Below are 14715 nucleotides of genomic sequence, written 5' to 3'. Positions count from 1 at the left end.
TGTCTTTCTCACCAGTAGAAGTTGGTCCAATCAAAGATATTACCTCACCCACCTTGTCTTTCTAGTATTGGCTACAACTACACTGCGTAGGTCATGTTCAAGTTTATCCACATCCAATGCTGAAATCCTAGGAAGATCTGCAAGGGCCTGCCATGCCTCAGATTGGCACACAGCTCTGAGGAAAACATTCACACCAAAGTTCCTAATCCTCACTGGATCTGAAAGCACTCAGCCCAATGACATCTTGAAGTGGCCAGTCCTCTTCCTCCCAACATGTTTCTTTTCCAGGCTGAAGAAAAACTGAATAGGTGCAAACTATTTGGAAAAAAAGGCCCTGACATCAGGCCTTAACCAGTGCACTCTAAACTTTCCAACGCCACATGCTCTGTAAAAGCTTGTGGGGGGGGGGGGGGTGTCAAGCTCTCATGGAACCCAGCATGATTATTTCTGTAAAAAGCTTTTTCAAGTTCCACAAAAACTCCAACTCTACCTTCCCCATACTCCAGTGAAAGCCCAGGGTTGTCTGCAGAGTGTACTACTGACAAAAACATTTCATGTCATCTTCACCAACCTCCCACCATTGCCTCATTGAGAGGGAAAACATCCTTTGAGGCAACTCAGGCTCCCCAAAAATAATTGAAAGAGTCTCAAAAGTGAACATCCTGTAAAAGGCCAATGTTAAAATGCCAGTATGGATAATGGTCTTGAATAGAAGGAAGAGACAACACAAATAAGAGCAAACCATGATCTGAAATCCCAGTAGGAACAATACAACCAGAAAGCAAATGAGACAAATAATGAGTAAAAACATAAATATGGTCCAAACAAGCCATAAAAAAAGATCTGTCATTAGCACTCCCCCATGTGTATGGCTGCACATTGGCGTGAAAATGTTGCCACACAGTCAGGTCAGAAGTCTGTAAGAGAGACTGTCAAGTCAACGAACAGACAGTGGCTCTGTTTCCAAATAATTCCTATCCAATTTCTCACTAAGAATACAATTACAATTGCCCTCCAAAATTAAAACAATACTTGTCAAGCAATTTGTCAAGAGAGTACCCAAGTTCTGAAAAACAAAAACAAAAAATCCTGTCTTTCCCTACAGTAGGAGCATAGACACTAATTTAAAAAAAATGATGATGTTCAAAAGTAGTTGAACCATCAATAAATGACCTGGAACAACTTTCTGCACAACCACTGAATCAGGCTTCACCCTGTCCACAAAGAAAACGGTAACTCCTGCACTTGCAGCAGAATATCACTCAGAAAAATCTCCCCACTCCAATCAACAAGCCAATCAGTTTGGCTGTATCTGTATGCATCTCTTGCAAAAATGAAGGTGTCCATCTTTTTCTGGAACAGGTGCTCAAAAAGAGCCATCTGTTTTTTAATGTCCCTGTGTCCATTCATATTCAGAAAGCCATATACAAAATTATCCATCAGACCAGTACTTATCAGAAAAAAAATAAGAAAAAGGACATAGAACCTGCCTCCTACCGCAAAGCTCTCCCATATCCATTAATCCTCAAAGAGTCACATATTTTGGACATCAGTTTTCTTTCCAGTCTGTACCACTTCTGTTTCTCAAACTCAGACACAGAGACATGTCTCATAATATACTAAGCTGACAATAAAAAACAGATTAAGGTTAGGAAACCAATCTACCACCTCTACTCTACATTTCCACTTGGTTTAATTCAGAAACCTACCAATAGCATATATCCTCCCTCAGGGAGTTCGGAACCCAAAGAATCTGTGAGTTCATCATCCCCCCACATTCTGAGCTTGGGGTGGAGAGACCTCAGAGAGACAAGGGGAAAGGAGCTGCTGGGATTGAGGGGGCAAAACTAATAGTCAAGAATCCTCCAGGAAAAGACAGATGAATCTTGGAGGTGAATGTCTGGCTGTGAGGGCTTTGGCTTCCTTGACCAAGAGATGCTCAGCAGATATGGAGTCCACCTATCAAGGAAGGGGAAGAACATATTTGGATACAGACTACTAAACCTAGTGAGGAGGGCTTTAAACTAGGTTTGATGGGGGCAGGTGACAAAAGCCCACAGGTAAGTCAAAAACATGGAGAGCTGGAAGAAATGTCAGAATCTGTGGGGAGTCTGGGTCATTATAGCACGAATAAGGGAGAGGAAAAAAGAGAATATGGGGGGAAATCAAATCAGTATCTTAGATGTCTGTGTACTAGTATGAGAAGTATGGGGCATAAGCAGGAAGAACTTGAAATGCTAGTTAATGAACATAACTATGACATAGTTGGCATCACAGATGCTTGGTAGGGTAATACACATGACTGGAATATTGGTATAGAAGGGTACAGCTTTCTCAGGAAGGACAGGAAAGGTAAAGAGGGAAGTGTTGCCTTTTATATCAAAAATGTATACAATTAAATGGAGGTTGAGATGGAAATATGAAATAGATTTGTTGAAAGTCTCTGGGTAAGGATAAAAGGGGTAAAAACATAGGTTATGGCATGGTAGGGGTCTACTGCAGACCACCTAACCAGAAAGAAGAGGTGGATGAGGCTTTGGGGAGGGTGGGGGGGAAACAGAACAACAACTAACAAAATCATCCAAAGCACAGGACTTGGGGATGATGGGGGACTTCTATTACCCAGACATCTGTTGGGAACATAATACAATAGGGTACAGATTATCCAGCAAGTTCTTAGAATGTATTGGAGACAATTTATTTCAGAAAGAGGAGAAAACTACTAGGGGAGAGGTTGTTCTAGTCTTGATTTTGACAAATAGGGAGGAAACGGTTGAGAATTTGAAAGTGGAAGTCAGTTTAGGTGAAATTGATCATGAAATTGTAGAAAATGTGGCAATGGCAGAAGTGCTAAATCACTTTTTTCCGTTTTCACCAAAAAGGTTAGTAGTGATTGGATGTCTAACATAATGAAAATGAGGTAGGATGTGAGGCTAAAATAGGGCAAGCATGAGCTAAAAATTACCTAGACAAGTTAGAGTCTTCAAATCAACAGTTCCTGATTAAATGCATCCTAGAATTCTCAAGGATGTGACTGAGGAGATATCTGAGCCATTAGCGACTATGTTCAAAAAGCCATGGAAGATAGGAAAGATTCCAGAGGACTGAAAAAGGGCAAATTTAGTGCCAATATATAAAAAGGAAAATAAGGACAACCCAGGGAATTACAGACCAATCAGCTTAACTTCAGTACCTGGAAAGATAATGGAGCAAATAATTAAGCAATCACTTTGCAGACACCTGGAATTTAATAAGGTGATAAGTAACAGTTAGCATGGATTTGTCATGAAAAAATAGTGTCAAACCAACTAATAGCTTTCTTTGACAGGGTAACAAGCCTTGTGGATAGAGGGAAGCATTAGAGGTGGTACATCTTGACTTCAGTGAGGCTTTTGATACTGTCTCACATGATCTTCTCTTAGACAAACTAGGGAAATACAACCTAAATGGAGCTGCTACAAGGCAGGTGCATAACTGGTTTGAAAACTATCCCCAGAGAGTAATTATCAGTGTTTCACAGTCAGGCTGGAAGGGCATATTGAGTGGGGTCTTGCAGGGATCAGTTCTGGTTCTGTTTAATATCTTCATCAATGACTTAGATAATGCCATAGACAGTACACTTATAAAGTTTGCATATGATACCAAGCTGGGAGAAAGAAAAGGAGTACTTGTGGATACCAACCTGGGAGAGATTGCAAGTGCTTTGGAGGATGTGATTAAAAATCAAAATGGTTTGGACTAGAGAAATGGTCTGAAGTAAACAGGATGAAATTCGATAAGAACAAATGCAAAGTATTCCACTTAAGGAGGAATAATCAATCAGTTGCACACATACACAATGGGAAATGACTGCCTAAGAAGAAGTACTGAGGAAAAAGATCTTGGGGTCATAGTGGATCACAAGCTAAATATGCGTCGACAGTGTAACACTGTTGCAAAAGAAGCAAACATAATTTGGGGATGTATTAGCAGGAATGTTGTGTGCAAGTCACAAGTAGTAATTTTTCTGCTCTACTTTGTGCTGATTAGGCCTCAACTGGAGTACTGTGTCCAGGAAAGATGTGGACAAATTGGAGAAAGTCCAGAGAAGAGCAACAAAAATGATTCAAGGTCTAGAAAACCTATGAGGGAAGATTGAAAAAAACTGGCAAAAAGAAAAGGAGTACTTGTGGCACCTTAGAGACTAACCAATTTATTTGAGCATGAGCTTTCGCGAGCTATAGCTCACTTCATCGGATAAGTGAGCTGTAGCTCACGAAAGCTCATGCTCAAATAAATTGGTTAGTCTCTAAGGTGCCACAAGTACTCCTTTTCTTTTTGCGAATACAGACTAACACGGCTGTTACTCTGAAACCTGAAAAAACTGGGTTTGTTTAGTCTGGAGAAGAGAAGACCAAGGGGGGACATAACAGTTTTCAAGTACATAAAAGGTTGTTACAAGGAGGAGGGAGGTAAATGGTTCTCCTTAACTGCTGAAGATAGGACAAGAAGCAATGGGCTTAAATTGCCTCAAGAGCAGTTTAGTTTGGACATTAGGAAAATCTTCCTGTCAGGGTAGTTACGCAGTGGAATAAATTGCCTAGGGTGGTTGTGGATTCTCCATCATTGGAGATTTTTAAGAACAGGTTAGACAAACACCTGTCAGGGATGGTCTAGATAACACTTAATTCTGCAATGAGTGCAGGGGACTGGATTAGATAACCTCTCAAGGTCCCTTCCAATCCTATGAGTCTATGCTCCTGAGAGGTGGTAGACCCATGTTCAAATTCTTTCACCTGCCAGTGTATGTATTTGAAAGATCACACCACCTGTCTTCACAGGTGATAAAATTTTCATAAGCACAACCTATTTATCTGTGTAGTTTGCCTTATAATTTTTTTATCCTTTGCATGCCAGATTTAGATGCTTGCAGCTGTATATGAAAGTGTCAGCTCAGCAACTGTATATGAATATATATAATTGCATCTGCAGAAGGAAAAGACCATGCTGAAACTCTGCTGAAACTCAGACTTTTATGACCTTCTACATTTCCTACCATCTCCTTTTCTTTTCAGATGATAAAGTGTAAGTCTTCTGTATGATTGTATAAATATTGGCATTTGCTTTCAAGTTAATGAAATTATAGTTATTAATCTTACACCTAACTGTGTCTCCCAACCTGAAGGATGCTCTGTAACCTGTATTATCTGTCACCAATAACACTGAACAACTTCTTCTCAGAATCTTCCCCATCTATGATTTTTTTGGTTCCATTTGCATAATTTACAGATGAAACTGTTTTATTCTCTCAAATTTGCATATTTAAATTTTAACTTGATTAGCTAAATTGATATTTTTCTGCTAAATCTGGATGATTACAATCAAGCACAGCAAGAATGACATTTGTTTTTTCCAGTGTTCTTGAAGTTTAACAAGTGTTGCCAGAGCAATTAGTTGGTATGCTCCACTCTGTGCTTTGGGATAATTAACTAGCGTTCTAGGATTTTTAGTTGACAAGCAAGCTCTTTCTTATTTAAAGAAAAAATACTGTAAATTTACAAGGACCTCGTGCCTGTCTCTTTCTGGAATTGTAAAGTGCTCTCAGGAGCTGTTTTAGGCAATAGTAAGTACCATGAACCATAGGTGAATTATAGTAATTACTAATTTGAAGCAACCACCTGCAGTTATTGTGGCAGTGCAATGCCACAAATTATCTCTATTTCTCCTTTTGTCTTCTCCCACTTTTGGTGGAAAGGGAAATAGAATTGGGTCCAAAATGAATAGCTCCTAAGCGGAGGTATAACAAGAGGCAACACTGGGGAGAGCAGCACACCTGCCTAGCTTTTATTTGAGGCCTATCCATCTTATTTATTTTTAATTTTAGCTAAAACTGGAAGGACTAGAAGTCAGCTCAGGCTCTCTCTATATTTTTAAGATTTTTAAAAAAACATAAGTTAGGGTGTTTACTTATAGAAGCAGCAAGCTATTCACTGGGAGCTCACTACACACTTGGCCAAATCCTGACTGGAACTAGGGCCAAAAATTAGCACAACCCAACAATTGACACAGGGGAAATAGGGTCTAAATCCCCAGATCCAAATAGTCCAAACCATGGCACATACCAATGTGGCTTTGAGAAAGAGGGGTTTTACCTGCAGACCTACTGTCTGTGACCCAAGGACCCTGCTACCAAGACTTCCCCCAGCAAATCTGGTGCATATGCAAAGTGTTGCATGGATGTTCTGAGGCCTGTGAGTGGAGGGTCCCCTTCCCCCATTGTCTTGGAACACCTGTGAGCAAAGCCCATTTACAGGATGAACGATTTCAGTCATTTGACATTAATGGGCGCTATATGTAAGCATGAAAATCAATTTGTAGTAAACAACAAATTAGCTTCAAGTAAATGAGCACAGAAGGCATGGACATGACCTGTATTCATTGCACATCCCTGGAACGTATAATATACAGGTTACAAAATGTTGTTGTGTAAAGCCCGAGAACTAGCTTCTGCTTTTTATGTATCCATTCTTCTCTGCTCTACTACCAAGTTGAGGACCACATCACACCCTGAAGGACGGCAAGCATGGACTCTTTGGACAAGCTGGGGACTGATGAAATCCAGAGCTTAGGACCCTTCAGTGTGAATGCTGGAGCTATTAATGAGCTTAAGGTCTTGCTGATGTCAACTGGCAAGGAAGAAATCAAGGAGAGGTGATCTCCAAGGTCCCAGACCATTGAGGATTTAAACAACTACTTTAAACTATATCTGGACAAACTGATCCCAAATGCAGACTAAAGATCACAGCTGGCAACATGCTTTATGAGAAACACTGCTAAGTAAGTGGGCAGCCTGATTCTATGCCAAGTGAATCTTCTGAGTGTTTTTTAGGTGCAGATCTATTTACAGTGTGCGGTAGTAAGTCTGGAACTGCAAAGGCATGGATAACTAGTGAAATCCATATGAAAAGGAAAAGGTTTCTATCTTCTAGACAACAACTGATGAACAAACAAAACAAACAAAAATACTGCAGGCTACAGCTTCTAATTGATCACATAAAAGCAGACTAGAATACAATACCTCCCTACCCCGGACTGTGCACATTGTTAACAATAGACAGATAAAACCCTTCTTCTGAAGGAATAAATCTCTCTAGAGTGTGTAAAAATATTTAACTATGTACCACTACTAAGTACATTTAATAAATATTCCTGAGGTGTGGCCAAATGTATGTGATTTGATAAATCCAAATGTTTGAATAATTACAAATAGAAATTCCAACAATGGTAAAATGACTTAAGCTGGATGTTAGAAAAATATTCTCTTTGATAAGTTTTCCCTGAATAATTGTTTAAAAAACCCACACAAATGCTTTTCACATCTGTAAAACAAAACAGAATTTGAGCTTCACCTACATTATTTCCAAAAGATGCTTTACAGGAGCTCTTGTGGCACCTTAGAGACTAACCAATTTATCTGAGCATAAGCTTTCGTGAGCTACAGCTCACTTCATCGGATGCATCCGATGAAGTGAGCTGTAGCTCACGAAAGCTTATGCTCAGATAAATTGGTTAGTCTCTAAGGTGCCACAAGTACTCCTTTTCTTTTTGCGAATACAGACTAACACGGCTGCTACTCTGAAACCTTTACAGGAGCTGAACCTAAACCTCTGTTTAGAAAATCAGAAGATTAAAAGATCAGGCTCTGTAATGAGATTTCCATTGTTTCCTAATGTCATTGAGGTAGGAAATATGAGTTTCTCCAGTAATTTCTGATTCTGATCCTTGATGAAAGCTGTAACTATTGAGGCACGCAAATACTGAAAACAAAATAAAAGACTGAGTCTGATACACCCTCACTCATGCTGAATATTGCCAGGACTCCACAACAGATCCCACAGAATTCAACAGGATCACTTGTGGAGCAAGATTCTATTTAACATGTGTAAGGGTATCAGAACCTGCCCATAAATTCTCAGGAAAGTTGCAGCTTTCAGATAGTATTATATTAACTTTCACAAGAGATTCTAAATTTTAGACTGTATGTGAGTTCGTATAAAATATTCAATACTATATACACTGGACAAAGGACTGAAGGGAACACCAAGTCCTCGAGTTCAGTCCCCTGTTATTACAGGCAACCCTGTCATATAATCCTGTTCATAAAACTTATGAAGCTGTATCTTAAAACCAGTCAGGCAGTTTGCCCCCACTACTCCTATTGGGAGACTGTTCCAGGACCACACTCCCATGACAAGTTAGAACCTTCCTTTAATTTCCAGCAAAAGTTTATTCACAGCTAGTTTGTACCCATTTGTTCTTGTGCCAACACTGCCCTTTAGCTTAAATAGCGCTTCTCTCTCCCTGGTATTTACCCCCTGATGTATTTATAGAGCACAGTTGTATCCCCTCTCAGCCTTCCTTAGGCTAAACAAACCAAACTCTTTTAGTCTCCATTGTAATTTAGGCCCTCTATTCCCCTGATCATCTGAATAGTCAGCACCTGAATATAAATCCAGAAGGATCACTGGTTTGCGCTGACAAACATATTAAAATAACTCAACTAATAAAGGCAATTCTGTGTGAGCTAGCAGTGCACATAATGCATTTGTCCACTGCTGATATTCCCTTCGCTTTTTAATCAAATCCACTTATCTATTTATATGCTACATTGCTCTTGGACTTCAGATTATTTACTGCAGTAGAACTCCAAGAAATGTGAGGTCTTTGGGCAGGCTCCACAATGTGCAACATATGGTCATGAAAGCTTGAGCATCATCGCCCACTCTGAACAGGGCCGGCTCTACCGTTTTTGCTGCCCCAAGCAACACGTCTGAAGACAGAAGCTGCCGCCGATTTGCCGCCGCAGCACATCTTGCAGAGTAAAACTGCCACCAAATTGCCGCTGCCATGGAAAGACGAGTACCGCCCTGATGGAGCACGGACTGCCACCCCTTTTACAGTGCCGCCCCAAGCACCTGCTTGGAACGCTGGTGCCTGGAGCCGGCACTGACTCTGAACACAAGCTCTTCCCAGTTAATGTGGAATAATTTGCTGTTACTTACAGAGCAAATATTAAAACCATTATTACAATGTGAAATTAAATGTTTGTCTCCTTTCTTTGAGAGATACCTTGCGGATCTTTAAGAGCTACGTTGAAAAGCAGCTAATTGAACAGACATTAATGAAGAAATGTGGACTAATGTTTTAGTCTTACTTTACTGAGAAAAACTGGGGGAGGAATTGAACAATTTGTTTTCCTGGAAGCAGCACGGTTTTATTCAGACATTCAGTAAAAGTTTGACCCTACTTATACTGAGGACTTTCCATGTGAGTAAAATTATGCTCTAATTAATATGTCTAAATTATTAGAGCATAAATAATTCATAATTGTTTTTTTTCCTTGTGCATCAGGTGCAGTGTTCCACCAACTATACTTTTTATTGTACACTGTAGTCTTTTAATATTAGTTTTGCAGTAGCAGCAGCCATTACAGCAGCCTATATCAATCCAATGGTGAATGACATGTCGAATAGTTTTCAAGCCCTTCAGGCCTGTGTAACTTACCCATGTTTTTCCAGGGCTCTTCTTAGCTCATCCGTCTAGTGTATCTTGTCTTTCCTCAGAATAAAAACAAATTCACATAGTGATGTGTGGCTGAATATCCTAATTCCCCCAGAGACCAAGCAAGGCATTCTCCAACATAACTACTATCCAAAGGACTGTAGCGTTTGAATGCTGAGGTGATTTATTCTAAAACCCAAACATTCCACCTACTTCTCCATCTTGGGAATAGGACAATATGCTACCACATACCAATGAGTCAGCTGCATTATACCATATGCTGAAATGAACTGCGATTTCCACTAGGGCTAGGAGAACCCCACAAAGCTGTAAACCCTAAACAACATGCCCACATAGTAATTCTAATTTGGGCAACAATTTCCTCAGATATCACAGCCTAAGCAGGGGTCATCAGGGTTGTAAGGATTAGAGACCTGAAAACACAAAACACTGGAGGAAATGGTTCTGGTAATTTATTAGGTAGTGTTCTTCCTGCAGAGTTAATTCTGAATGAATGGCCAGGCAGCATATCCAAGAAAGCGCAGCTGGTGGCGCCAGATTTCAAAACTGAGCTCTGGACACGCCACTTAGCTCCCACAAGGCTTATAGCAAATATAGAAGTGATAGCTAAAGTAACCGGGCACATTTCTGCTTTGGGTAACTTCACTGTGGTCATCTTGCAACTAATTTCAATCAGGTATGGTATTCTTTCTTTCTTCTTGTCTAAATTTGTAGGGCTGCAAAACCATATTTTGTTATATTCAGTGCAAAAAATCATCAAGGTAATGGCTACACCCCCAGAAGAAAAAGTCATATGAGTCTGATTTTCAAGACTCTTTGTACCTAGTCATTGAGATACCAAAGAGGTATCCTCACAAAACCAGATCATCCAAAGTGTTAGTGGGCAAAAATATTGGCTAAAAATTAAAGGGTGTGTGTTTGTCTATCTTTAAATAAAATTTGCAAATCTAGCTCTAAGTATTTACTGTTGTTACTAAATAACTATTATATCCATGATAGACTGTTTCTCTATATGTGGATCCTTTTTTTAAATAAAATCCCTTACTACTCAAAATAGGGGAATCGGTCCCAAACTCTATCACCCTGCTGTCCCAAAATCACTAGTAACTTGAGAATTTAGACCCTTGACTTTTGTCCAGAATGAAAGGGATTTTCAGGTTTGGTAACATTTTTGGGTGCATGTGTGAGGCTCTGAATTGTGGTAGGCATACTAGTAGTTCAGACATTTGTGGAAAATAAGAACCAGTTTGTTTTTCCATTTTTCAAAAATGACAAAAAAAACCTTAAAAAACCTCTAAAGAAATCATAAGTAAATCATATCCATGATGGAGGACAATACTTTATTGATTATTGATTTATTATTATTATTATTATTATTATTGAAGATCATCATGTCAAATGAACCAGTTCATTTTACATAAATTAAAAACATGAACTTGGTTTTACCTTCAGTCTCTTGATGGTTCCAGATCAGTTTATAGATCTGTTACGGTAAGTAGCAGAGTTTACAGAGCCATTAGAAAGGACACAAGATGAAATACTAGTGTATGCTAAGGAATAGGGATTTTCTTTGTAGACATTGTTCATGCTGTTGGTTTGATGACATATACTCTAGCATGCCAATAAAATGACAGCTCTCTGATAATGTTTGGCTACCATTTCAGAGACTCCAGCAGGGATATCCAAGATGCTACAAGATCCTGTGTGAATTTTATGTGGAAGAAAAGTTACATTAAAATGGTAATTTTACTTACTATTACATTGGCCTGTTTCAGATAAATTACATTTAAACCATGGGAGATTCTATACTAGGGTTTCTAAACAAGATAACTGAACGAATATCTTTCAGGAATTCCATTTTCTTCTTCAACCATTTCCCTTGCCCTACCTTTCAGTAAAGATTTGAACATTTGAGGATTTAATGTAAAGTGTAAAATATTCATTACTTTATTTTTTATTATTGCAAGATGCTTACACAGTATAAAAATTCCATAACATGACATTTCAAGAGAGGGGGAAGATTCCTTGAATACATGATATACAGTGACAGTTGGTCTAATGAAAGGTTATTTTGGACTACATTTCTAGGATGAGAAGGGCAAAGGCCCACATACAAAAGTGTTCACAGAATTATACTCCTACATTTATGCCTGGTTTGAATCACAAATATACAGGCAAATTAAGCAGTTCTGCAGCAAAGCTAACTAAATACCAATTGCACACAATTGTCAGATATGCTAAAAATGAGCATGCAGTTGAAAAGAACTAAGCCTACAACTGGCTGTATATATGTAATGCATGGTGTGATGCTGCATGGAATATGTGGAACACTTATTAACAATATTACAATCATTATTATACAATTGCAAGGAATCTGACCAGATATGACATGTAAAGGTATCAGTGAAAATGTTATGGTTTGCCAGATATGATAATCTTGTTTATATGTTTGTATCCCCTTTGTATTGTGAGTCAGAGATATGTATGGCATATCTGTATTTCAAATCTTGTACTGTGTTTCTGGGTGACACCCCCAGACAGAATAGTATCAGCACTGCCTAGCCTGTTCGATGGCCCATCCAGGGTCATCAGCTGTACAATGAACCCATTGAAAGGAGCAGGGGATACACCTTCTGACTCAGCAAGGCATGTAGGGGCAAGCCAGTGGACAGAGAACTCTAAGGCTTTTCCACGCGGTGTTCTGTGACACTTGTGTTTGGGACACAGGAAGTAAAAGCAACATGGCAAAAGGAATATAAAAAGCAGCTGCATCATCTCCATTTTATCTTCATTCCTGCTTCTTACCTCTGGAGCAATTTATCTACAAACTCAAGCTCTGAACAAAGGACTGAATGATCCATACTAGCTGGGGATGAATTCCAGAGGGACTTTCAAGCCAGCAAACTCACCAATATTGCTAAGAACCTGATATATGGACTTTGAAGTCTCTGTATGTATCTGATTGCTTTATCATTTAACAACTGTCTTCTTCTTCTTTCTTTATAATAAACCTTTAGTTTTAGACACTAAAGGATTGGCTGGCAGCGTGGTATTTTGGGTAAGATCTAAAACTAAAAATATTGACCTGGTAACATGGCTGACCCTTTTGTGTCAGAAGAACATTTTGGATAGTGAACAGATTTTTAAATAACTTCTCACTGTACTAGACCTAGCTGCTGATTGGGAGCCAGAGAACTGGAATACAATAAAGGAGGCTGTGTGATTTCTTTTTTAGCTTCTTGATAACCAGTGTGGGGAATCAAGAGCACAGTTTGTGACTGGTTGGTAAGTCTAATTTCAGAACTAACCACCAGTTTTGGGAGAATCTGCTCTCCTTTTTGCAGCCTGCCCTGACATTGGCATTTTCAGTGAGGGTGACCCTAGGCACACCGGGTCACACGTGGAAGTGGGCTTTTTCCTTTAAAAGTATCTTTCAATGAACCCAGTTGAAAGCCCATTGAAGCCAGTGAAAGATCCTCATTGGCATCTATGGGCTTTGAATAAAGCTCATGGTGTTTACTTAGGATGCCTACAAGCTGTGATATAGCAGAGCACTTAACCTACATGCTTAAATGCTTTGCTGAATAGAGATAGACCTGACCACATGTGTAAAGTGAAGCACCTGTATAAGGCTATGCTGAATAAGGGCCATAATAAAGAACAAAATAAAAATAAGAGAGTTTCTAACTTCTCACCATGCTTATTGCATGAATCTGTTTATATAAGTTTTCCGCATGGCCAATATCTCCTGAACTTTGTTTATTCATTTGTCCATTGTGTGGTCATTCTTTCATACAGCAAATAGGAAATGAAGATCTCCTTAGATCTTGATGCATTCAGGAAATGTAAGAATCAAAATATTCTTAGTGTTCCCAGGTGATTAGCTATTTTTAAAATATAATTAAAATCAGATTTTGGGAGTCCTGTCCCTCCTGAGTATGTCTGCAACATACGGCATATTCCAGATTGACAATTTCTTTAAATTCCCTGCTTCCTAAATTAGATTTACAACAATGCATCCTGAACAATAAAAATATTTATACAATACATGCCCTTTTATGAAAGACTGAAGTTTCAGTGAAATCCATTGTCTGTTCACACAGCTGTTCAACATTATTAAAATTAAAGCAGATTTCAAATTGTGGTAACGGCAGTTTAAGAAGAAAGCTGTAGCTTGCTTTGAACATAATCATATGAAGCGCAGATGCAATTGTTGCCTTAATTGTGTGACTGATTGAGGGGTTTAATGACAGAAAGATCAAAAAGATTAATATCTGTCACCAGTGGAATACTAGACTCTCCATTATCCCAGAACACAGTTAACCGTGCCTAAAAAGTTTGCATGGGTAGAGGCAGGATTAGTTATCCTGAGACAATAGAACAGATAAAATGCCACATGGATTTACACCAGGTGTGCATGGGTTTTATATCATGATAGAATTTGACCAGTGACCTTATCTTTGGATGTCACTTATTGTGAGGATCAATTTGACTTTATGGCATTCAAGTCTTTTTTTTCCACTTTTTGCTGCCATGCCACATCTCAGCATGATTCTTTTATAGAAAGCTCTTTGATCCCCAGTGGGCACTTAAGACTCTCAGAACTAATAGGTTATAAAGTTCAGTTTGATTGACTGAAACTTAGTCATTTGCCAGCATTTCAATAATGATGAACTGACTTAATTATCATTTGGTTCAAGAATTCAATGGATGTTCAGAAATATGAGAATGTGAAAATTCAAGGCATGAAAGCAATTGTTCAGGAGATAATCATGACATTCAGAAAAACATGTAATAAATACACACTCTGCTAAACTGAGATGGTTTTATAAAGGACAGAATAATATGAAGGACAGAGTAATATGAACTCAGCCATACAGGCAACATGGAGCAGAACTGTGCAACTCTTTTTTTTTTAATATGTTTGGCTAACAGAGAAAATTACATCAGGAAAAAGCTAAAATTTCTCTCCAATGTGTATTTGCCTCTAGTTTATCTAGTAGACATGTCAAAGAAAATCACTCAGATGAGTCACCTACCTACCTGGCATAAGTCTACTTAAAGCAAAAAACAGTATCATAGTATACAATAGCAGATTGTTGTTTTATAAAAGAGTTTAAAAATTCACAGGACATTTCTGTATTTAATAAGATT

At 38.8% G+C, this 14715-nt stretch overlaps 1 protein-coding gene across 1 annotated transcript in view; it reads left to right on the top strand.

Annotated features, from left to right (window-relative positions):
* The window catches only part of VSTM2A (V-set and transmembrane domain containing 2A), a 73409-nt gene extending 60831 nt beyond the window's left edge, over positions 1-12578 (top strand). Inside the window, exon 5 of the mRNA XM_073332700.2 lies at positions 11226-12578. Coding sequence (XP_073188801.1) covers positions 11226-11269 — 44 coding nt within the window. The 3' untranslated portion in view covers positions 11270-12578. The remainder of the gene's footprint in view (positions 1-11225) is intronic.
* Positions 12579-14715: the final 2137 nt, after the last annotated feature.

The sequence above is a fragment of the Lepidochelys kempii genome, chromosome 2 (assembly GCF_965140285.1).
Source record: "Lepidochelys kempii isolate rLepKem1 chromosome 2, rLepKem1.hap1, whole genome shotgun sequence".
NCBI lineage: Eukaryota > Metazoa > Chordata > Testudines > Cheloniidae > Lepidochelys > Lepidochelys kempii.
This window is presented reverse-complemented; position numbering and strand designations above follow the sequence as displayed.